This window comes from Rhinatrema bivittatum, chromosome 6 (assembly GCF_901001135.1).
Source record: "Rhinatrema bivittatum chromosome 6, aRhiBiv1.1, whole genome shotgun sequence".
Lineage (NCBI taxonomy): Eukaryota > Metazoa > Chordata > Amphibia > Gymnophiona > Rhinatrematidae > Rhinatrema > Rhinatrema bivittatum.
In genome coordinates, this window is record NC_042620.1 from 206234796 (window position 1) to 206260902 (window position 26107).

At 47.3% G+C, this 26107-nt stretch overlaps 1 protein-coding gene across 3 annotated transcripts in view; it reads right to left on the reverse strand.

The window, feature by feature from the left end:
* Nucleotides 1-4159: 4159 nt before the first annotated feature.
* Nucleotides 4160-26107, reverse strand: part of TRA2B (transformer 2 beta homolog) — a 98449-nt gene continuing 76501 nt past the window's right edge. For all 3 annotated transcript variants that reach the window (XM_029606481.1, XM_029606484.1, XM_029606482.1), the window contains 4 exons: nt 15436-15525; nt 8068-8115; nt 6791-6864; nt 4160-4517 (listed from right to left, as the gene is read on the reverse strand). In XM_029606481.1, the coding sequence (XP_029462341.1) occupies nt 4507-4517; nt 6791-6864; nt 8068-8115; nt 15436-15525 (223 nt within the window). In that variant the 3' untranslated portion in view covers nt 4160-4506. The remainder of the gene's footprint in view (nt 4518-6790; nt 6865-8067; nt 8116-15435; nt 15526-26107) is intronic.

The following is a 26107-nucleotide window of genomic DNA, read 5'->3' on the forward strand; positions in this document are numbered from 1 at the left end:
ATGTCCAGCAGGGCTCCGATGAAGTTCAATTGAGGTGACAGACTGAGATGGGACTTTGGGTATTTCAGAAAAAACCCTAATGACTCCAACACAAATTGTCAAGCGCATGGACCTTGTGGACCCCACCTGAGATGTGCTCTTGACTAGCCAATCGTCCAGATATAGGTAAGCATGCACTCCTAATCTGTGGAGGTATGATACCTTCCTGTGGACCTGGGAAGATGATATGGCTGTATGCATCTTTTAGATCATGGGAGCATAGCCAGTCCCTTTTGCAGAAGGGGAATCACAGTGCCCAGGGAAGCCATCTTGAGCTTTTTTCTTAGAAACTTGTTCAAGGCCTTCAGGTCTAGGATGGGACAAAGTCCTCCTGGTCTCTTTGGAATCAGGAAGTACCTGGAGTAGACTCCCCACCCTCTTTCTTGGTGGCATGGGCTCGACCACTTTGGTTTTTTAAGAGGGAGAAGAGCTCTATTCGTAGTATCTCCTGATGCACTACTGGCCCCCAATGTGGGCATGGAAGGCAATTTGGCAGGACATCCACTAGATTTCACTTGGTAACCCAGATGGATAATGGACAGAACCCACTGAGCCACTGGTTTGCAAAGAACCGCAGCCTGCCCCCAACTGTCCTGGGTATGGGCGACTGGTTTATGCTCCCTGCAGCCCAATCAAAACCTTGTCCCTGGGTTTGACTGAGAAGCCGGCTGGGGCTTGGGAGCTCTCTGCTGCCTGGGGCAGCTGCTGGAGCTATGATGGTGTTGACGGGTTTGAGTAGGCAGAGGATAGTACTTCCTTTGGCAAGACTTCCTTGGCCCCGGCAGCGTCCTGGAGGAGGAGAATAGATCTAAGTATTGGCAGAGTTGGAGGGTTTTATGATGGTCCCAGAGTTAGGGTGAGGGATGCAGTGGTCCAATTTCAAAGAGATTCTTTCCAGTATACAGTTTGTCAGCGAGTCGTTCCTGTACCTCCTTGTGGGCAATCTGAGGCCTCAGCCATGCCATTCTGTGGGTGCCAATTCCCACGGCAGAGACCTTCGATGCAGTCTTGAAATCATAGGTTGCACAGACCTCTATGCACCAGCAACATGAGGGTGTCTTCCTGCTGTTAAGGCAGCAACTCAGCCACCTCCTGCACCTGCTTCCATATGTTCCGTGAGTATTGGCTCATGTAGAGCTGGTAGAAGCAATGTGGGCAATAAGCATGGCACCTTGGAACACCTTCCATCCCAGTCCTTTCCTGGGGACACAGAGGAATGGGTCAGAGTGCTTGGCCCCACTGAGGGAGGATTCAGCCACCAACAGGTAAGGCAGCTGATGCTTATCAAATCTGGCAGCCTTCTGAACAAGGTAAATTCTGTCTGCTTACTTATTAGTGGGAGGCACCATGAGGAGGTGTTCCCAAATCCTCAGCAACTCCTTAAGAATCTTGTGCACCAGGACTACGATATCATTAGGAGGCTCCACAAACTGAAGATCTCAAGTATTTTGTGCCTGGCATCCTCCTTTGTCAAAAGCTGGAATGGTATGGCTTTCGCCATCATTCTCACAAACTGTGACAGGCCATCCGAGTCCTCCATTTGATCAGCCCCCCCCCCCCCCCCAAGGTCATACAGACCCAAATACACACTTTATGCCACAGGGGATGGGGCCCTAGGTGTTCGGCCTACTTCCAGCGGTGCAGGCTCTGATGGAACTGGAAGGGGGGACTCCAGGCCTCAGCATCTCTGCTGGCCTTGGTGGAGCTTCTTCCTCGGAGGGCCCAGCAACAACCACTATATATCCATATATGCCAGCTGGGTCAGTAACATCAAGCAGATCGAGCTTTTCCTTAAGCAGTACGAGAACAGGTGGCACAGGCTCTGTGCCACAGGACTGAAGCCCTGTAGCATCCGCTCCACTGCCAGCTGGACACCAACTCCTCCTTGAACATTGCCGATGAAAACACCAACTGGGAGGAAGAAGAGATGCCCGCGAGATTGGTGACTGGCACCAGGTCCAGTGGAGACCGTGGCAAACGCTGGGCATTGATGGATAGGCAGTTCTCTCCACGGAGTCGCTTTAAGGGCATCGCAGCAAAAGCTGGTGCATCCCTGTCCTGGCACTGTAGATGGGGACCTGTACCAATGCTGTAGGCTTCCCTTGATCCTCAGCCTTCCCTGGTGCTGAAATTGAAGACTACGAACCCAGTGTCCTTGGCCTGGAGGAGATGGACAACGGTCCCGCTGATGTCAACCGTGTGGTGTCCATTGGTGTGGCTCTGAGGTCTTTTTTGATGTAGGTGGCTTGGACTTCCTTGACCTGAAGAGCTCATCCATCTTGTCGAGTCAAAGCAGATGTCCTTTCGGAGTCATCTAAGTGTACAAGCGGCAACCCTGGACATCATGCTATGCCTTCAGGCAGAGGATACACACCTCATGAGGATCAGTGATAGACATGGTCTTCTAGAACTAGGGGCATCGGCGAAAAGCAGACATGGCCATAACAGGGCCAAACAAAAGGGCTGAAAGAACGATGGCAGCAGACATCAATGGCCGGTGGGCACCACCACCTCGGGGAAATTGACCCCAAAAAGCAAGTCTTACCCAAAGCACCAAAAACCCTGACTGGGAACACTATGGGGAGGCACTGAGAGGGTCCTGGAGATGGACCGAAGAAAAGGGATAGCGAAAAACTACAAGGCAAAAAGCCAAGTTTTTACAGCTCAATCAAACCGAGAGGTTAACAGCTTCACGGATAAAAAGACTGAAGAGGGACCCCATGTGGATACGTGGTTATAGGGCATGCTCAGTGTGCTTAGTGAAATTTCTAGAAACTGAGTTTTTCCACATTGGGCTCCATCCGATGTCACCCATATGTGAAGACTACCATCCTGCTTGTCCTCTGACACAGATGGAGCCGATCCTTTTCGAAAAGACTCCACCCCAAAAGAGTTGCCCAGTTTCTTACAAAACTGAATCCCTCTTCCCCTACACCATTGTCTCATCCATGTATTAAGACTCCGGAGCTGTCTGCCTACCTCTTGAGGTCCTGCATATGGGAGCATTTCAGAGAATGCTACCCTGGAGGTTCTGGATTTCAACTTTCTACCTAGAAGCCTAAACATGGTTTCCAGATCCTTCCCTCCCACACCATCCTATGCCTGGTTCATCCCAGCACTGTCTAAAATCTTACCTGGGTGACATGGGAGATCTGCCACTGTCGCACCAGGCAAGCAAGTTACCAAGTGTTCCTCAAATTCACTAGCCACCCAGCTTTTTACATTCCTAATAATTGAATCACCAACTATGGCGGCCAACTTAACTGCTCCTGGGCGATTCGTTCTTGGTATGAGAAGATAATGCACTGCTTGAGAAAGCAGGGCCTTGTCACAAGATCACTTCCTGCTATATCAGGGGGATGCTGTCCAATCAGATGACCTTCCACCAACAAGGCAGCACCAGGCTGCCAGACTGGAGTTGGTAATTGGCTATGACCCTGAAGGTCTCCTCTATATACCTCTCTGCCTCAGCTCCTCCAGGTCTACCACTCTAGCTGCCAGAGATTGGGCTAGTTCTCAGAGCCAAGAGCTCTTTGCACCAGGTGCACACATACCACCTCTCACCAATTGATAAAAAAAATCATACATGTGACACTTGGTGCAAAAGACTGGAAGGCCCTCATCTCACTGAGGGAGGTCTAAAGTTATCTGGCTAACCTAATCAGATAGAAATGAAATTTGGCTAGGTTAGCTTTATATCTGGCTTTATTTTAGGTGGAAGACTACTAATCTGGCTAGATTTTAGCCAGATAAGTGGCTCAATATTAAAAAACTCAACTAAATACCTTTGAATATTGGTAGGGAATTGTAAAGCTGAATAGTTGGTGTGGATGGGCAGGATAGGCTGTATGGTCTTTCTACCATCACATTTCTATGTAAAGTTACAAAACAGTGAAAAATCAAAGCATTAACAGTAGGTTTATATGCATTGTGCAAGTTGACCTCTCTTTTGCAATTATGTCTTGGATAGAGGCAAATATACTTGAGCCTGACCATATTTATGTAGCCTTGGTATTTTGTAGATAAAGGCATGTTCCATCGCAGAGGAAAGTGACTGATGTACTAGATAGCTGTATCATGTTTAAGGCTTTTGTACTTCAGACAAGATATTTTTTCCCACTGTAAAAATCAAAGTTGTTTATTGTTGCTTTTGTCAATCTAAAAGCATTTTTACAAAGCCTTTGAAGTTTTGAATAATCTACGAGTTAGTAGAAAATACCATTCATCAGTTCTGTACAATGGAAACTTCTCAGCAGTGAACTCAGATTGTAAAAAATAAAAAATACATGCCAACAATGTCAAAACAAGTCTGAACAAAACCAACAATTATGCAGAACGAGAACAGCAATTTACACTCCACAGAGCAATCTTCATACAAAATGAAAATGTGATCTAGTTACAGTTCACAAAATTGTTCACAAATTCAAATCCAACTTTGGGGCTGGAGGTTCCTGTATTCCTTATATTTCAGTAGCGACCTAGAAAAAAAAAACCAAAAAATGCATTACAATGACAAGTCAAATAGCTTTTGTTTCACTGGCCTGATCGCCAGGACTAGATGGTATTTACCATACAATTCTGAAAATTCAAATATGAAACTGCAAACAGATGTCAGTACAGAGTAAAATGGTGGAAGCTATTAAGAAACAAATTACTAAGTATATGGATGAACATGGCTTAATAGTGAAAATCCAGAATGGTTCTTTTCTGCAGATGAAAAGTATGTGTAGGGCAGCTCTTCTTTCCTCCCAGCCCTCCCCCCCACAAAAGACATGCCTACACATTGAGTCCAGTAGGCTAATGCTGTGGGACTAGATACTACATCCAAGTCTGCCATCCTTAGGTTGCTGTGCCCAACCACAGGTGACAATACTTCCAGCACAGCTGGGGCTCAAACATTGGATTATTCCAGGTAGTAGGTGAACTGCTGGAGGATTTTCTGCTAAAGAGTGATCCAAAGGAGGCATATACCTTTGGCAAGTCCTTTAGAATAATGTAATAATTGATGGCAGTCATTCTTGGTTGGTGAAGTAGAAGGGTTACATGGGAGCAGTAATAACCTGTGCAGGGTACTGGACTTCCAAAGTGAGGTAGCCCTGATAAATAAAGGTGGGATTTGTTGACCGAGTGCAGCTGGGATTATTTCTCTTAAGTGTGCTCAAGAATATGTATTCGTCTTGTCTCTTCATTCAATTGGAGTGGTATAAGCATGAAGACAATCACCAAGAAATAAAGACAGAAAGGTATCTTTGCGTACACACTGGTCTAAACACAATAATTCCAGAAATCTAATAAAGGTAGGTCCTAATGCTCAATCTAATAGTAATAAGGTGCACCTGATCCACAATCTTATTCAATAAAATGTCTTACAGATACTAAGTACTACAGAAACTTGATTAGGAGAGGAGGATACAGTTGGATTGTCAAATTTTACCTGTCAGGTTACTTGTTTATCATGCACCCAGACTATTGAAATGTGGAGGGGAGCAATCACTGGAACTGGGAGGTATGTGAAACAAGGCTTTTGGGTTGAAAGTATACTGGTGAAATTTATAACTCATGAGACTAAGAAACTAATATTAATATAATGGTGCAGTGCTTTGAAAAGCTTTTCCTATAATGCTATCATTACTGCACTGTGAAACTGCATTGATCAGACTTGTTATACTACTCAAGGTTGCAGACATGCTAGCATATGCCGAAATGCTGGAATGTATGTTAGAAGTTAAAAAGTATGTCAAATTTCAGCGATAAGTTTGGTTTCTACCTTCTGGGCTAAATTTACAAAAAAAAATAAATCACATCTTGTAAGAATCCCAGTGCTATAAACATTCACAAGATGAAATTATGCCAACCAATTAGGAAAAGTTATGCAAACTGGCTCACTGCAGTGTAAACTGGAAAAGGCAATCTATTTACTCTATTGCTCTCAGAATTGCTGGTAATATCACACTCTCCTGGAATATGCCATACTTTGTTTAAATAAAGCAGAGTTGCTTATCTGTAACAAGGGTTCTCCGAGGACAGCAGGAAGTAACATCAGATATAGCCCGGCATGTAAAGGTGGGCGAGTTTGAGGACTAGCATCCTGCTATCCTCTAAGAACACTTGTTTCAGGTCTGTCCATTCTGTCCAGGCAGATGGTAGTCTACCGCTGCTATACTCGTTCCCATCACAAATGGAATTTCTATCCATAGATATTCCACAGAGCATTTGGTCTCTGGCAGGATCTTTATCCTGTGTGACTATCCTATCCTTAATATATATCGCCACACTTCTCCACCAATTTGATTCCCTATGGCTATCACTGCCATATAATTTGTACCCTGGCATTGCCCTGTCCCATTGGTTACCCTTCCACCAGGTCTCTAGGATGCCAATTATGTCCACTTCTTCAGAGCTATACATTCTCCCCCATCTTTATTTTAGACTTCTGGCATGTGAATACAAACATTTCAAGGTAATTTTTGTTTGTATTTACAAAATTCTCAGATGACAGGGATAGTTTGGAATCTTAACTCAGTCTGCTCTTTACTTAAAGGCACATGGGCTACTTTTGCCTTTATTGGAACTCATTTCCCAGGTTACTCGACTACATACATTAGATGACTTAAAAATGTATAGGATGCTGAATTATATTTACAAAGTGACAGCACCATTTGGTTGCACATATTACAGCATATCAAAAGACAAAAATAAAAATACAGGGCATACAAAACAGACTTGAAACAGATTTTAAGTTTGTACTTACGAGGTGAATATGAGCGGGATCTGGAGCGGGATCTGTATCCTCCTCTACTGTAATAAGGAGATGGAGATCTTCTCCTGTTAAGTATTAAAGAAAACAGAGGGCTTTACTAGCTTTTCATTCTGGTTTTCCTGTTTAAAAGTACCCAATATTTATACTTTCCCTGCTTTAAAGAAAAGTACATTCTCAAGTACTCATCACAAATACCCATAATCAATTAAAAATACTACCATCTTCTCTCCAGAATATTGCAAACCTAGTTCATAAGCCTTCACTGAATATTTGTCTAATCTAGCTCTCTACAACTAGTAGCAACATGGTCTGTGTCATAATAGTATGGTCACAAGGTTAGAAAAACAAAAAAAACCCCCAAAAAAAACAAAAAAAAAAAACTTACAGAACTGGAAAATACAGGTGATGTTTATATTGGATCATATATTTCCAAAATGTATTTGTGCAAGACAGAATAACTGTTCGTGCACTTGATTGAGAGTCAGAGAGGTGCCAATTTTGTGTATGTGAGTGATTGAAGGGTAAGAGTGTGAGTGGTAAGTTGTATTACAAAGGGTATGTACTTGTGTAACAAGCTGTTACATGGCAATACATCACAAGCTGTTTGTGCATCTCCTGGGTCCCTCAATATTAATACCAATAGGCCAAACGTATGATACCCAAAGTGTTTTTCCATGAGGTCAGGCTAAGAAAGAAGCCCTTCTAGGGGGTCAGTAGCAGATATGTTGTGGCTGGGCCCCAGGCAAAGCACACAACATATCACACTGATTTTTTTTTTCATTGTATGACATCAATAGAAATAAAGTGAAATCAAATGACTTTTGGGAAAACAGCAACTCATGCTGCCTTGATGAACCAATGCCAGGGCACTACATGACCACAAAAACCCAAAACTTAAAATACTCAAAAAGCCTAATAAAAACTAAAGGGGTGAGAGAAGACTGGAACCCACAGGAAGCAAAAAACACCTTCAGCAAGTAGGAGAGAGAGAGGGGATCTGCAACCAATGGGCTGCAGAAGAGACTGAAGGGGTCCCCTGTGTGGATACATAGCAGGCTGCACATGCCCAGTGGGTATGTTCAAAGTTTCTAGAACTTAAGTCAAACTTCTATGCCCACTGTTTCCCCCCCCACTTCAGCCTCTCTCCTTTTCATCCTCATCTTCCATGGTTAGTGGCAACCTGAATTTTTCCAATATCCACTCATCTGATTTAGTCAGAGCTGCAAGTTACCTACAGCCATGTCACTTCTCTATACGTCTTTATATACCTGGAAAATTGGTCTCTGTCTTGGGCACCTCTCCATCCACCTCCACCTCTGAAAATAAAGAACCAAGTGAGTTTTCTAATAAGTTACAAATACACAAATGGTATACATGGGTTAAAATTCAAGTCAGTTGCCTCTGAGACCATAAATTTACCAAAATACACAAAGAATTAGTTGTTAAAGGAAACAGGAAATTTATCTTTAAGAGCAAAGTTAAAATGTCAAAAAGGCTTGGAAAAGATATCTAAAAGCAATTCCACAGATTAGGTGGATCTGGATATATTCTACACAAGGGCTTCCCAAAATGTGGGTGTGGACTCCAAATGGGGACCCCAAGTGCTTGTTATTCAGGCACAAGGCACTTTAGTAGGGGGAAGGCAGAATGGGGCCTGTGAGCCGGCATACTCACAGATCCTGGAGTGGCCCCATCTTGCTGTGTGAATGCACTAGAACCACTGCAGGGTTTGACAGCTTGCACTGGCTCACAGACCCTGGGCCGACTCATTACTAAAGCATATTCTGTTTACACATCACAGACAGGCTTTGGACCAGCCATAATGAAAGGGGAAGGCTGAATGTGCATATGCCGATGGAGGTTGCCACCATCTCTCAAACACACCACTAAATCTACCCAAGAAAAAAAATGTTGCCCCTGCCATCAGCCTGCCTTCTGTTCTCAGTCATCCACCTATGGCCTGAGGTCCAAAAGTAATGGTGGCGCTGACCCTGGCCAGAGGGATGTTTGGAGGAGGAGCTGGAAGAAGGTTGGATCAGCTGCAGAGGGATTGGCTGTGACGGAAAAGTTTTGATCTGACTCCATCTGCTGGTAGGAATACACAACCCACTTTTCTGGACTGATCTGGGTATGTTCAGGAATGAAAGATCACTGGGGATGTAAGAGGGATCAACTGGGAGGGTGTGAAGGGTTAGAGGAGAGGAGGTGACTGAGAAGTGAGAGGGGATGGGAATAAGCATGTGGAGGGAAGGAACTATAAGAAAATTATTCCTTACCTGCTAATTTTCGTTCCTGTAGTACCAAGGATCAGTCCAGACAGTGGGTTATCTCCCCACTTCCAGCAAATGGAGTCAAATAGAACTTTGAAGGATGCTTCCTTATAAGGTAGTGCACCCTCTACTAATCCTCAGTATGGAGTATATCAAGGCAAAGAGGAAAATCAGGATGGATCAAGAATAGAATTAAGAAACAAATAACAGTGTGCAAAAGGCACAAAACAGTGTCAAACAACAAACTTGCAGAATGAACCATTAACCAGCCAAAGGAAAAAAGGCACTGAAGAACAATTTGAGCAGAGAGGCAATCCCAAACCCAATAAAACAGTCAGGGAGGGAGTCTGGACTGATCCTTGGTACTACAGGAACGAGAATTAGCAGGTAAGGAATAATTTTCTTTTCCCTGTACGTACCAGATCAGTCCAGACAGTGGGATGTACCAAGGTTTCCCTACGTAGGGTGGGCCCCAGAAAGCCCTGCTCGAATGACCCTAGAGCCAAAGGTAGGTGACTATGTGTAGACGATAATGACGAGCAAAGGTATGTAACGATTTCCAAGTTGCTGCTCGCCAAATCTCCTGGAATGAGATAGATTGCATCTCCGCCCAGGAAGCAGCCTGAGCTCAAAGAGAATGGGCCTTGACACCCACCAGAGGTGGTCGACCCACTCCAATGTAGGTCACAGAGATCACCTCCTTCAGCCAGCAAGCAATGGTAGTTTGATGCCTTGGCCACCTTCCTTGGACCATGCCAGAGAACAAAAAGATGGTCTGACAAGCGAAAATCATTAGTGACTTCCAGATAGCGAATGAGGATACGCTTGACATCTAGCTTGCGTAGATCTGCCGATGCGTCCGCTGAGAAGGATGGAAGTTCTACCGTATGATTCAAGTAGAACTCGGAAACCACCTTGGGCAGAAAATCAGGCACAGTGTGCAAGGAAACTCCCGAATCCGTAAAACGAAGATAGGGCTCTCTGCACGAGAGTGCTTGAAGTTCCGAGATTCTGCGGGCAGAACAGATAGCTACGAGGAAAACAGTCAGAGTGATATCCTTGAGGGTCGCGGAACACATGGATTCAAAGGGTGGACTGACCAAGATTTGGAGAATGAGATTGAGACTCCACGAAAGATAAAGAGCGTGGACCAGGGGTTTCACGTGCTTCACCCCCCCCCCCCCCCCGAGGAATCAGATGACATCCGGGTGAGAGGAGAGGGAAGTTCCCTCTTGTTGATGAAGGAGAGCGCCTAGGGCAAAGACTTGCACTCTCAGCGAGTTGAAGGCCAGACCCATGTCCAGCCCCTGTTGAAGAAAAGATAGGATCTGAGCCACCGAGGCGGTCCGTGGTAACACATATGGAGGCACACCAGTTCTCAAAAACTTTCCATACCCTGATATAGGAGATGGAGGTAGACGTCTTTCTAGCCTTGAGGAGGGTAGAGATAACGGCCTCTGGGTATCCACACCGTCTCAGTCGGCACCTCTAAAAAGCCAGGCCGCAAGACAGAAGCGAATGGCCTGGGCGAAAGATACCGGACCCTGATGCAGCAAGCGTGGAAGGTGACCCAGACGAAGAGGTCCATCCACTGCGAGGTTGATCAAGTCTGCAAACCACGGACGACAGGGCCATTCCGGTGCCACCAGCATTACTGGATCCTGGTGGGACTATTCTTCGGAGCACCTTGCCCACCAGATGCCAAGGGGGAAACACATAGAAGAGAACGTGACGGGGCCAGGGGAGGACTAAGGCATCCAATCCCTCTGTGCCGTACTCTTCTGCGACTGAAGAACTGAGCTGCCTTGGCATTCTGGGAGGTTGCCATTAAATCCATATAGGGGGTCCCCCATCTGTGGAACAGGAGATTCACCACCTCCTCTGAGAGTTCCTACTCTCCGGGATCTAGATGCCGACTGAGAAAGTCAGCTTGAACGTTTTCTACGCCTGCGATGTGGGAAGCCACTAGGCGGGAGAGATGAATCTCCGCCCACGCCATCAATCTGTCTGTCTCCCGAGAGACATGCTGACTCCTCGTGCCCCCTTGGCAATTGATGTAGGCCACAGTGGTCACATTGTCAGAGTATTCGGACTGTGCGACGATGGACGAGTGGTAGGAAGCGTTCAATGCCAGACGCGCTGCTCTGGTCTCCAAGCGATTGATCGGTGTCCACTTCCCTTGCGCAGAACTCATCTGACACACTGCTCCCCAGCCAGAGAGACTGGCATCTGTTGTGACTATTACCCATTTCGGGATGTCCTGGAGAAGATGAGACAGGTTGAACCACCCTGGAGAAGATGAGACAGGTTGAACCACCACGAGAGACTGTCCTTGGCTCCCTGCAGGAGAGGAAGGATGGCTTGGAAGTCCCGAGACACCGGTTTCCAGTGGAAGAGCAAGGCGCGCTGTAAGGGACGCATATATGCAAACACCCAGGGGACCAGATCGATGGTGGAAGCCATGGATCCCAGGACCTGGAGGTAATCCCAGGCCGTTGGAAGCGAGAGACCGATGAATCTCTGTATCTGAGCTATGAGTGTATGAGCCCTGTCCGGGGGCAGACACCTTGCCCAGCGTTGTGTCGAAATGCACCCCCAGGAAGTCCAGAGACTGAGATGGAGAAAGGCTGCTCTTGGTGAAGTTGACCACCCAACCGAGGGAGCGAAGAAGCGTCAACACCTTGTCGACCGCCCAGTGGCACTGGGCTGAGGACTTTGCCCGAATGAGCCAGTCGTCTAGGTATGGGTGCACAAAGACTCCCTCCCTCCAGAGAGCGGCAGCTACTACTATTATCACCTTCGTGGAGGTTCGAGAAGCGGTCGCAAGACCAAAGGGTAGAGCCTGGAACTGGAAATGCTGTCCCAGAATCTTGAACTGCAGAAAATGCTGATGTGCATGGAGGATGGCAATGTGTAGACAAGCTTCCATCAGATCCAGGGAGGCCAAAAATTCTCCGGAGTGTACCACCGCTATCACGGAGCACAAGGTTTCCATCCGAAAGTGGGGAATCTTGAGGGCTCTGTTGACCATCTTGAGATCCAAGATCGGGTGGAAGGAACCTTCCTTCTTGGGGACTACGAAGTATACCGAATAATGTCCCCAGCCTACAATCGCTCCGAGAGCCAGAAGCCTGTCGAGTGTCTGCCGGACTACGAGTTGTTTCTGGACTGGGCCACATGGAGAGAAGAGGAACCTGTCTCTTAGCGGCAAATTATAACTTGTAGCCGTGTTTTAGAATATCCAGGACCCACTGATCTGAAGTGATGTTGACCCACTCCTCGTAGAAAAGGGAGAGACGTCCCCCTATCCTGGGGATCGGGCCGGCATAGCTTCATTGTGAAGACTTGGAGAACGTCTCCTGGGCCGGACCAGAGCGGGGCTGTCTTCGGGCACGAAAGGACTGAGTCCAGGATTGAGAACGAGAGGACGGCTAACGAGGAACTGCAGTCCTTGGCTGGCGGAAACGACGTTGATTCCTGAATCGGCTTCTAGTGGAATTAAGACCTAGAAGAACGAGGACGATCCTCTGGCAGTTTGTGTACCTTATTCTCACCGAGGGACTTGATAATCTGGTCCAGATCCTCCCCAAATAGTAGCTTGCCCTTGAAGGGTAGGAATCCCAGCTGCGACTTGGAAGAATCCGCCGACCAGTTGCAAAGCCAGAGGAGGCGTCTAGCCGAGACTGCCGAAACCATAGATCTGGCCAATACTCTCAGAATGTCATATAGAGCGTCTGCTCCATATGCTATGATGGCCTCCAGGTGGTCTGCCTGAAGTGCTTCCTCAGGAGGCAACTCCTGGGAGCTGAGCAGCTGTTGAAGCCAGCGGAGGCCTGCACGCTGAGCGAAGGAACTACAAATGGCCGCCCAGACCCCCAGGGTGGACACCTCGAAAATTCTTTAAGATAAACTTCCAGCTTTCGATCTTGAAAGGCTGCACCACCCGTTACTGGAATGGTAGTTCTTTTTGTCACTGCTGAGACTGCAGAATCTACTTTGGGAACCTTAAGAAGCTCCAGGAAATCATCCAGGAGAGGATATAGCTTATCCATGGCTCTGCCGACCTTAAGGGAGGTCTCCGGAGAATCCCATTCCCTGGATAACAGTTGAAGGAACGTGGGATGGGAAGGAAAGGACCTACACAGCAGACGTAGACCAGCCAGAAGGGGGTCCCCTTTCTTCACTGGTGGATATGTGGAATGAGGGGGTCCAGCTCATCCCTCTGGAAGATCCGCAGGACTCTAGGATCATCCCCTTCCAATTGAGCCGTAGAAGGTTCATCCGGATCTGGGTCCTGCTGAGGAACAGACCCCCCCCCCCCCCCCCCCCCCGCAGAGGTGTGTACCAAAGGGACCCTCTGAGCGCTTGAGGTGGTCCAAGGTACCCCCTGGTCCCGGGACCACTGACCCTTGGGCACTCCCCACAGTCTGGGCATTTCCCAAGACCTCAGTGGAATCAGCCATTCTGGGTACCTTAGGAGGAGGTCCCGCCAAAAATTCCTGGTGCTGGCCCATTCTGGCCAGGTAAGCATTGTGAAGCAGGAGAACAAAATCCGTGGAAAACGGAGGTGGCCCCGATGGAGGAAGAGTGGGAAGATCCCCCCCGACAGAGAAAAGGCTCAAAACCAGCAGCTGAGATGAAAAAGGAGCATCCTGCTCTTCTCCTGTTAGCACTGGAGCAGCAGAGTCTGGAGACAAAATGGCCACCGTTCCCGTGGTCAGCAGGATCGGGGCCGGCCCCTGAGCATCGAGGCGTGCCAGAAGACTAGAACCAGAGTGGCCCGGCGGTTGAGAGGGTCCCTCCAAATCCGCTCGCGGGAGAGCCTCGACCCGGGCTCTCCACAAGCGCAGCACCTGGACGAGCGAGGCATGGGGAACCCCGAAGGAGCCGCGAGGGAACCAGCTGTTCTTAATGCGAGAAACAGGCAAGGTTTAAAGCTGCGGGAAGCGGGAAAAACCTCCGCTTCAGCCTGTTCTTCCTCACGCTCACCAGGTTCGTGGCTGTAAGAACAGGTAATAGCCTCCGCTTCAGTCCTACTCTCTCTCTCTATCCCTCAGCGACCCACAGATAGAGGTACAGAGGAGTAACCATTTTTTAAATTTATTTATTTCTTATCCATGCACAATTTACTTCGCTGTCCCGCGCTTGTATTTAACCTTTTTAGATAGTGGCATTAAGAAGTAGCTTTCACCGCAGTGTTTTCATTACATTATTTGTATATTTTTGTCCCTTTTTGAATCAAATGATTTGGACAGCATTCAAAGCAAAGAGACATCTATCGTGGCATTATCCACATAGCACACAGTGCACACGGTTGTTCTCTCTTTTCCCTAGAGCGGCATTATTTACATAGTGCTAAGCAGAGTTAGTTCCAAATTCAAGTGTATAAGCTATTCTTGTGCCACTTTGCTAGTAGCTTGTTTAAGGAAGCAAGCTAGGATTAACCAGTCAGTGCACAAAAGGAATACCTTAGAGAAGTATTTATATACCTGTGTTTAACTAGGAGTCATTTGCTTCTATGTTGCAGTATGTTTAGTGAAACATCTTTTTTGTTCTTGCCAGTCTCAATCTATGACATTAGTTACATATTTTTTGATTTAGTATTCATTTTCCATTTATTTTTCAGTTTTATTTGCATTTTTTAGTGGTATAATTTTAACCATTCAGTTTAGTGTTTCTCTTTTTCATTTTATTATAATTTATTGCAGACCACCTGACCACTAGATTATTCTTAAAATGATTGCATGAACAATCTGGTACATATATTGTTCACCTACATACACAGGTAAAAGATACGTTTTTGCACTGTACTTTTTGCTTTGTTTCATTCCATCTTTCTGTCTGCATCAGTTTTAGTGTTTATGATTTTGTTCTCATACGTGTTACCTGTTTTTACACATATTAATGTTTTAAACAATTTATATTTTTTAATTTTTAAAAATTGATTAATTATGTATGTCCTGTATTGTTTACATTGATTTTATTTATCTGTTTTAGCCCCTGAGGCAGCCCCGGTGTGGGGCGAAACTCTGCCTGAGTCGGGCACAAACATATCTTTGTCTCCATTCTAATAAAGTTTAACTTTGACATCTCTTGGCATCTGATCCTGGTAGGTACAGGGAACTGTGATTACAATCACTACAGCTCCTGGCAATCAAAGAAGTGGGATTTAAGATAACTTCCAGCAGACTTTCAAATGAGAATAAGCACTATTTATTAAGATTGTATGTAGCATCCTTTTCAGATTGGTAAACAATTTTAACATGGTTCTTCCAATTTAATACTGAACATCTGAATAATGCAGATCTTGCGGCCCATTTAAATAGTTCTTGCGTCAATAATGCCAAAATGTACAAAATTCCTCACCTGTATGAAGACCTACTGCTGTAATATTCACGATCATCATAACCTCTTTCATAGCCACGATCATAGTAATCTCTTCTGCGAGAGCTGCCACTAAAGAGAAAACACTTTGTAAGGTATCTATTTAAAGTTTCTGCTTAAAATGTATAAGTGAATGTATACAGCTATGTAAGTTCTTGAATGTGATAGTGTGGTTGCTGAATTAGTTCGTTTTATTTATTGACATTTCTATTCATTAATTGGCTGAGAAATTATTTTTCTGTAACATGCACCCTGTGGACAGCATAATAAGTCACACAACTGGTTGACATCACTTGACAGTACAGAGAGAATTTCTCAAAGCTTAGAAAAGCCTAGAAGTCTTTTCTGGGCATAACCTAACTGTCCACTCAGCCCAGATTGAACAGATCTCCCTTTAGGCTATTGAATAGGACTGAAGTTTACTGTGAAAAGGGGAGGCATGAAGGAACGTGTGGCTCATTATCCAGCTGTCTACAGAGAAAACCTGTTACAACTATACAACTTAGTTTTCTGTGTACAAGCATGATGAATCCGACAAACAAATGGGAATCCCTGGCTAAGGGATGCTTTCCAACAAAAAGGAGAAAGCAGAGTTGTTTACCTGTAACATGTTTTCTCTGAGGACAGCAGGATGTTAGTCCGCACACATGGTTAACATCAGATACAACCAGATATGTTTTTCATATCAAAGTTTCAAGAAAGCTTGACAAAGCACACTGAGCATGCCCAGCATGCCCTATACCAAGTGTCCACACTGGGTTCCGCTTCAGTCTCGTAACGCAGAATTACAATAAAATAAAAAATTAGGAGAAACCCAACTCCACAGGGTGGTGGGCGGGGTTTCATTAGGACCATCATCCTGCTATCCTCAGAGAACACCTGTTTACAGGTAAGCAACTCTGTTTTCTCAGAGGACAAGCAAGATGGTAGACTTCACACATGGGGGGACCAACAGACACCCAAACAAGTGCCAACAGGCATAATACTGATGCCGTTGGTAACAAAGGGGGAGACAGGCAGAACCCAAACAGGCCCTAGGTTGGCAGACTTGGGTTCTACACCTCAAACAAGTTCTAGAAGACAGACTGGCCGAACCTGTCGGGTCGGCCATCCCTATCCAGACAGAAATATGATGTGAATGTGTAGAGGGAACTCAACATTGCAGTCTTGTAGATATCCTCCACGGGAACTGCTCAGACGCTGCCATGGCTTTGACAGAATGAGCCTTGACATGACTCCCAAGACACAGTCCCGCCTGGACATAACAGGAGGAGATGGAATCTGCTAGCCAACTGGATAGTGTCTGACAACACCCAACCTATTCTTATCAAAAGAAACAAAGTTAGGTGGACTGTCTATGGGCTTCTGTCCGCTCCAGATAGAAGGCTCAGGTTCGCTTGCAGTCCAAACTGAGCAGTGCTCGTTCACCTTGATGTGAATTGGGCCTGGGAAAGAAAACTGGCAGGACAACTGACTGATGGAAGATGGAAATCAGTCACCACCTTAGGTAGGAATTTATGGTGTGTATGCAAGACCACCCTGTCATGATAAAACTTAGTGTAAAGTGGATGAGTCACTAAGGCCTGGAGCTTGCTGACCCTGTGCACTAAAGAGACCACCACCAAATTTATGACCTTCCAGATCAGGTACTTCAGGTCACAGGAGAGCAGTGGCTTAAAAGGAGCTTTCATCAGCTAAGCTAACACCCTGAGGACTCAAGACACAGCGGGAGGCTTCAAGTGAAGCAGGCCCCGCATGAAATGTAGAACTATAGGTTGTAGAGAGGACATACCATCTACACCAGTGATGGCCAACCTTTTGAGCTCAGTGTGTCAAAATTCATAAAAAAACCGAGCATAACTCGGGTGGTGTGTCACTTCTAGAAAAATCCATAATTTTGTGATATTTGTAGCTCTAATCAACAAAGTTATAATTTTAATATATATACTGTATTTATTAATAAAGCAAAAACAAATAATTCTTTACCTTACCTGCTTAGTGACTTTTTTGTTGCTGAATTTCATTGGCTAAATCTTCAATTGAAGGTTGGTATTTCGTACACTTCAAGTCCAAGCAAGCGTTACAAACTTCATCTGTCAGTCGGTTTCTTTTATTGGCTCCCATTCATGTTCACAACACTCCCTCCCCATCTCCCAGGCATGCACACATTCATTCTCACACACACAGACCCCCAGGCAGGCACCCATGCATTCACACACATACACCCCCAGGTAGAGTCCCATTCATACACATTCACACACTAAAGGTAGACCCCCCCTCTCTTTCTTTTGCCAGCAACCTCAGAACCTCTCTCAATCCTCTGCTGCCACTGTCACTGATGCCGCGTGGCTATCGGGGAGGTGCCGATTGCTGCTACTGACACTAAAGTCCATTCTGCTGCCTCCTCTGTGCAGGCCCCGTGGGCTTCCACTTTCTCCATGCTGATCTCGTACATTGTGAGATCCGTTGAGAAAGTGCTATTCTTGCACATTCCCAAAGAGTACATGTGCCAATCACTAAAAAGTACATTTTTTTTTTTTTGCCTTTGCTGTCTGATCTTAGTTTTCTAATTGGTTGGTCACAGGCTTTTTTTTTCACCTTCCCTTTCTTATTTTTTTGCCAATTCCTTTTATATTGTCTTTTTTTCTGTTTCTTTTTTCTCCATCTTCTTCCCTCAAACACACAGTCAGGTTCTCATTCTCACATGCATTTCTCTTTCTCACACACACAGGCTCTCACTGGCACATGCTCTCTCTCATACAATCATTCATATACACAGGCTCTCACTGGCACATGCTCTCTCATATAATCATTCATACACACAGGCTCTCACTGGCACATGCTCTCTCATACAATCATTCATATACACAGGCTCTCACTGGCACATGCTCTCTCATACAATCATTCATATACACAGGCTCTCACTGGCACATGCTCTCTCTCATACAATCATTCATACACACAGGCTCTCACTGGCACATGCTCTCTCATACAATCATTCATACACACAGGCTCTCACTGGCACATGCTCTCTCTCATACAATCATTCATACACACAGGCTCTCACTGGCACATGCTCTCTCTCATACAATCATTCATACACAGGCTCTCACTGGCACATGCTCTCTCTCATACAATCATTCATATACACAGGCTCTCACTGGCACATGCTCTCTCATACAATCATTCATATACACAGGCTCTCACTGGCACATGCTCTCTCTCTCTCTCACACACACACACACAGGCTCTCACATGCTGTCTCTGCAAACATTCAGGTCCTCTCTCTCAACTCACCTCATGCACGCACTCTACGGGCCCTCAGCCTCTCTCTCACCTCTGGGCCTCCTCTTCGCGGGTCGCCGCAGGTTGGGCTCTGCAGCGGCCCTGATCTTCTTGGGCCGCGGCAGCCCTGCTACCGGGCCTCTTCCTCTTCTTGGGCCGCTGCGACTTGGGATTCGCAGCGACCCGCAGCGGCTCCTCTTCTGCACGCGCTGATTCGCTTCCTCCTTCCTGCCCACGCGGCTCCGGCAACGTTTACTTCCGGGGCCGCACAGGCAGGAAGGAGGAGCATCAGCGCGTTGTCTTGAGCCTCATCGCTGCGACGCATGAGCCTCCCTGCGCCCGGGGGCATTGGTGGAGGGTAGGGGGAAACTAAAAAACACATTTAAAGGCTCGGCGCAGCTGAAAAAGAAAAGGCTCGGCGCAGCCGATAAAAAAAAATAAATTCCTGATAATCCTCGAAACGCTGCGCGTGTCAGCCAAAACGGCTCGGCGTGTCACCTCTGACTAGTGATGGCTAACCTATGACACGCGTGTCATAGGTTAGCCATCACTGATCTACACCGTGGTGGAATGCGCCAACTGCACTAAGAAACTCTGATGGAGTTGGTTTTTAAGCTAGCCTCCAAAAGGTGTAGAAGATAATCAATTAGTTTTCGTGTGGGGCAGGAGAACTAACCTAGGGCCTACTACTCACACCATATGGAAAAATTCCTCCACTTGAGCCTATAGTACTTTCTAGTGGAAGGCTTTCCAGAAGCAATCAGGACCCAAGATACATCCTGAGAAAGGTCAAGCGGCTGCAGATTTAGCCTTTCAATATTCAACATTTTGTATTCCCTCCAGTTATGTGTAAACTGATATGATGTACCCACGAATACCGGCATAAAAAAAGCTGCTAAATAAATAAATTCAGGCTGTGACAGGGCCTGGAGGTTGGGATGCCGCAGCCTGCCCTGACCTTGCGTCATAAGATCTGGAGATGTCCCCAGACTAATTGGTTTCTGGATGGACAAATCCCTCAGGAGTGGAAACCAAACCTGTCTCTTCCAATGAGGAGCTATGAGGATCATGGTCCCCCTTGTCCTTGTGAAGTTTCAAGAGAGTCTTCGCCACTAAGAGAATCTGAGGATATATGTACAGAAGACCCTTGCCAGAGGTTACACAGCCATTTGTTTGCAAAGAACTGCAGCCTGGGTACGGGCAATTGGGTTATACTCCCTTTGGCCCACCGAGGAGCTGGCTGGGCTTTGGGAGCTCTCTGCTGCCTGGGACAGCCGGAGTTCTGATCGTGTGGACAGGATACACGAGGCAGAGAATAGTACTTCCTTTGGTGAAAGACTGACTTCCTTGGCCTGGGCTCGACGGCCTCCCAGATGAGAGAAGGATGGGCCCGGAGTACTGGCAGAGTTGGTTGGAGGGTCTCATGGTGATCCTGAATTTGGACCAGAGCATCAGTCACCCAATCTCTGAAGAGATCAGAGGCCCGCAGCCATGCCATTTTGCAGGCGCTGCCGATTCCAGCTGCAGAGACCCTCTGTGTCATCTCGAAAACATTGTAGGTCACATGGACCTCATGTCTCCCAAACTCCAGACCCTTGTGCACTAGCGATGTGTTTTCCTGCTATTGAGGCGGCTGCTCAGCCATTTCCTGCACCTGCTTCCAGATATCCCGGGAGTTCATGTAGACAGCGATGTGGGTATTAAGCATAGCATCTTGGAACACCTTCCTACCAAGAGCATCTATTGCTCTGTGATCCTCCTCTGGGGATGCCAAGGAATGGGTCCAAGAGCGGATTCTATCACCATCGATTACATCATCCAGAAGGCTGCCTCACTAAACCCCATCCCCCTTATTAATGGGAGCCACTGTGAGGGGGTTTTCCCAAATTCTCAGCAACTCCTTAAGGATCTCGTGTACCGGGACCACCACAATCTCCTTAGAAGGCTCCACAAACTGGAGAATCTCAAACATTTGTGCCCGGCATCCTCCTCTGTCATAAGTTGGAATGGGATGCCCTCTGCCATCACCCTCACAAAACCTGCAAAGGTTAAGTCCTCAGGTGGCGACCTCCTTCACTCATCTGGAGAAGAAGGGTCTGACAGGAACCCATCTGAATCCTCGGAGGACTCAGTCTGATCATCTTCCCAGGTCATAGGGACCCTCATCCTCACTGTATACAATAGGGCATCGGGTCCTAGGTGCTCGGTCTATATCCAGAGATGCAAGCATGGATGGACCTGGACAGGGGACTATAGGCCTCAGCGGAGCTTTCGCTGAGGAAGAACTGGTGACTACCATTGTATCGATAGGGGGAGGACTTGGTGCTCTACTGGGGACAAGTGCCGTCCCAGAAACAGATACCAGGTGGGTCGGTAACTCACCGATAAGCATATTGAGCTTCTCCAGAAGTGGTACTGGTTCCAGTGCCGTCAGTGCCACAAGACCAAAGTCTTGCAGAATCCGCTCCACCGCCAGCTAGACTCGATGCTCCAGCTCCTCAGTCAAACATTGCCAATGAGGAAGGAGGGGTGGCCAGATTTTCCTCAGAATCTCGAGAGGTATCTGACAGGCACCAGGACTGGGGGAGACTGTCACAGACCCCAAGCATCAATTGAGAATGGGCACTCCTCGCCACGGGTTCACTTCGGAGGCATTGCAACAAAAGCTGAAGCATTCCCATGCCTGGCAACATGCATCGATGGGGGACCAGGGCCAATGCTTCTTGGTCTTCCCACAATGCTTGGCCTGGTCTTACCCTGGTGCTGAGGTTCAGGACGATTAACCCGATGTACTCAGCCCAGAGATCAACAATTGTCTCTCAGGTGCCCCTATCCACTACGATGTCGATGGTAGAGACAGTTCCGCTGATATCGATAGTGTGGTGTCCATCAGTGCAGCTCAGAGTTCCTTCGATGCTGATGCCGCCAATGCCTTGGACTTAGACTCAAAGAGGTGATCCATCTTATCGAGTCAAAGCAGATATCCCTTCGGGATCATCTGGGCACATGGTCCTCGGCAGAAACCAGAGGCACCCATGACGGGTGAAACAAAAAAGAGAAAAAGACGATAATTGGCTGAGGGAGTCGATGGCTAACGGGCACTGCCACCACAGGTGGAACAGACTGCAAAAAGAAACTTACCCAAACACCAAAAATCCTGACTGGGGGCACTACAGGGAGGCACAGAGAGGGACCCGGCGAATAACCGAAAGAAAAAGATAGCGAAAAATAATGCAAAAATCAAAGTTTTCCACAAGGCAAAATCCAAATTTGAGTTCTAGCAACCCGTGAGGCTTACTACTCCATGGAAAAAGAGACTAAAGAGGGACCCCGCAATGACACATTGGTATAGGGCATGCTCCGTGTGCCTAGTCAACTTTTCTAGAAACTTTGAAATAAGTTTTCTACAAAGGGTTCCACCTGATGTCACCTATGTGTGAGGACTTCCATGCTGCTTGGCCTCAAAGAAATATCTATACTGTCTGAATGTAATCCACTTTGAAGTAGCTGAAAAAGCAGAATATTAATCAACATAAATCTTCAGTGCCACAGGGAAGGAAGTTGCAAAATTCATCCAGGGAATCCAAAGAATGAGAAAGGTCTGTCCATGACATAGGAAAACTGGGTCTTACCTGCTAATTTTCATTCCTTTAATACCACAGATCAGTCCAGACCAGTGGGTTATGCACTCCCCCCAGCAGATGGAGGCAGAGAACAAAACTTTGAGGCACTGCTATATACCAAGTGTGCTACCTGCAACTCCTCAGTATTGATACCCAAGCCAAGATACTATCGAAAAAACATTTAAACCCAAGAAGGGCGAACAAGAAACATCCTCAAGGGCTGGATTCCCTCAAACCTGGAAACCCCAGCTCCGTGCATTAGTTGATAACAAGCAAACTGAAAAGGGATCACCCCATATAAACTTCTTATATAGATCAGTGAACTACCAGGCAAATCATTCTTTCTTCAGTTTAACCACGGTGGGCCTCTGGACTCATCTGTGGTATTACAGAAACGAAAATTAGCAGGTAAGACCCAATTTTCCTTTCCTGAACATACCCAGGTTAGTGGGATGTACCAAAGCCACACCACACCAGGCGGGAACCCGAAAGACCCACTCTCACAACGCTTTCTCGAAAAACACGTGGTAATGTCTTGTAAAGGTATGCCTCGAGGACCAGACTGAGGCCCTATATATTTCTACAGGAGATACCAACTGACACTCTGCTCAGGAAGCCGGTGGTGAGTAGCCAGGAGCCCCTGGTCGTCAGACACCGAACTGTGGCGGGCGAAACCCTGACAGGAATATCCAAATCCCCCAGATGCCCGGCTTCTGAGGGATGACCCACGAAGGCGCCTAACACCTCAGGAAGCAACCGTAAATAAGAAAATTATTCCTTACCTGCTAATTTTCGTTCCTGTAGTACTCCGGATCAGTCCAGACTGTGGGTTATGCCTCCCTTCCAGCAGATTGTGATAGAGTAAAAACTTGCAGGGCGCCCTCTGATAACCAGTCGCACCCCCTGCGTCCCTTCAGTATTAAGAATATCAAAGCAAGAACAGATGAATGGATCAAAACAGACTCCAAAATTGCAGAGGAGTAACTATATACAGAATTGAAATTACTTGCAGACAAAGTAACCCAAAGAATTGAGAAACTATGCATTTTCAGCGTTGCAACTTCGAGCTGGTTAACCATATTTCCAGACCGGACCAAAGAACCATGGGTGGGCGTCTGGACTGATCCGGAGTACTACAGGAACGAAAATTAGCAGGTAAGGAAAATTTCTCTTTTCCCTGTACGTGCCCAGATCAGTCCAGACTGTGGGATGTACCAAAGCTTCCCTAAACAGGGTGGTCCCTGGATAGCCCTGCTCGAATAACTTGGTTGCCAAATGAGCCCAAACCGGGAGGTTGCAAATTCAAAGGCTAATGACATGCAAACGTGTGTAAAGATTTCCACGTTGCTGCTCTGCATATCTCTTGAGACGATATCTCTTGAGACGATACCGCTTGGCTTTCCGCCCAGGAAGTCGCTTGTGAACGAAGTGAATGCTTTCACTAAAACCAGAGGATGCTTGCTAGCGCCAATGTATGCAGACGATATCGCTTCTTTTACCCAACGAGCGATAGTGGTCTTTGAGGCCTTGTTTCCTCGTTTGGGACCGCTCCAAAGAACAAACAGATGGTCCGACAGACGGAAGTAATTGGTAACGTAGAAGAATGCGTTTAACATAGAGCCGCCGGAGCTCTCTGGACTCTGCCTCCAGGAAAGCTGGCAGCTCCACAGACTGATTCAGATGGAAAGCTGAAACCACTTTCGGGAGAAAAGATGGACTGTGGACAAAATCACCCCTGAATCCGTGAAACGGAGGTACAGTTCTCTGCAGGATAGTGCTTGGAGTTCAGAGATCCTGCGGGCCGAAGAGATAGCCACTAGAAAGACAGTCTTTAAGGTTAAATCCTTGAGGGTAGCCGCCCGCATGGGCTCAAAAGGAGGTGCTTCACTCCTTTCAAGAACCGCACCAAGTCTGGATGTGAGGCCAGGGGAGCCCCGTCGCAACATCCTACAAGGAACTTGAGGGCCGCAACTTGCACCCGTAGAGAATTATACGCCAACCCCATTCCGAGGCCCTTCTGCAGGAAGGATAGGATTTGAGCCACAGAAGCACGACAAGGAATAACCACCTCCTCAGCACATCAGGTATCAAACTTTCCACACCCGGATATAAGCAAGCTAGATGGACGTTTTTCTGGCCAGAAGGAGGGTAGAGATTACTGCTTCCGGATAACCTAGTCTCCTCAGTTGCTGCCTCTCAGAAGCCAGGCCGCAAGACAAAAGTAATCTACCTGGTCGAAAAATATGGGACCCTGATGAAGGTGGTGTTGGTGACCCAGACGGACTGGACCATCCACAGCGAGGTTGATGAAATCTGCAAACCATGGGTGTCATGGCCATTCCGGCGCTACCAGGATCACCGTACCGCGATGGGCCTCTACCCATTGTAGTACCTTGCCTATTAGAGGCTATGGGGGAAACACGTAAAGCAAAATGTCAGGAGGCCAAGGAAGAACCAGAGCATCCACCCCTTCCGCTCTGTGTTCCCATCTGTGGCTGAAGAAGCACGGGGCCTTCACATTCTGTTGAGTTGCCATTAAATTGAGATCGGGAGCTCCCTATCTGCAAACAAGCAGCGTCATTGCTTCTTCTGATAGTTCCCACTCTCCGGGATCTATGTGTTGACAGCTCAAGAAGTCCACCTGAATATTGTCCACTCTGGCGATGTGAGACGCCGCCAGGCGGGATAGGTACTGCTCCGCCTAGCTCATGAGCTTGTCAGTCTCCCAAGAGAGGCGGCGACGACTCGTCCCCCCTTGACTATTGATATACGCCACCGTGGTGGTGGTGTTGTCAGACAGGATCTGCACCGCCCTGTGGTGCACCAATGGGAAAAATCTTTGACGCTAGACGAACCGTCCTGGTTTCTAGGCGACTGATCGGCCATTTTGCCTGCTCCGTAGTCCATAGTCCCTGAGCTGACAGTCTGGCACACAACCACCCACTGGCAAGGCTGGCATCCGTGATCACGACCACCCATTGTGGTATCTCCAAGTCCACCCCCTGAAGTAAATGAGTGAGATCGAGCCATCACTCCAGGCTGTTCGAGGCAAAATCCGGAAGAAGCAAGGGGGCTTGAAATTCCTGAGACACCGGCTTCCATCTGGAAAGTAACGCCCTTTACAGTGGGTGCATATGCGCAAATGCCCAGGGCACTAAGTTGATAGAGGACGCCATTGAACCCAGGACCTGCCGGTAATCCCACGCTGTGGGAATCGCTAGGCCACGAAGGCGCTGTACCTGGGACATGAGATTGAGTGCCCGGTCCTGTTGCAGAAAAACCCGGCCCAGGCAGGTATCGAAACGTGCCCCCAGGAAATCCAGTGTCTGCGAGGGGACAAGGCAGCTCTTGGCAAAGTTCACCATCCAGCCGAGAGAGCTAAGGAGGGTCAACACCCTGTTGACCGACTGGTGACAGATCCCGGGACTTCGCCCAGATGAGCCAGTCGTCCAGGAGGGATGGACTAAGATTCCCTCCCTCCAGAGTGGCACTGCTACCATCACTTTGGTGAAGGTCCGGGGAGCGGTCACCAGTTCAAATGGCAGAGCCTGAAACTGAAAATGCTGTCCCAGGATCTTAAACCGAAGGAACCGCTGATGTTCCCGGTGGATGGGGATGTGGAGATAAGCCTCTGTAAGATCCAATGATGCCAGGAATTCCCCGCCGCAATGACGGAACACAGGGTTTCCATTTGGAAGTGGAGTACCCCAAGAGCCTTGCTGAAGGTCTAGGTCCAGGATCGGATG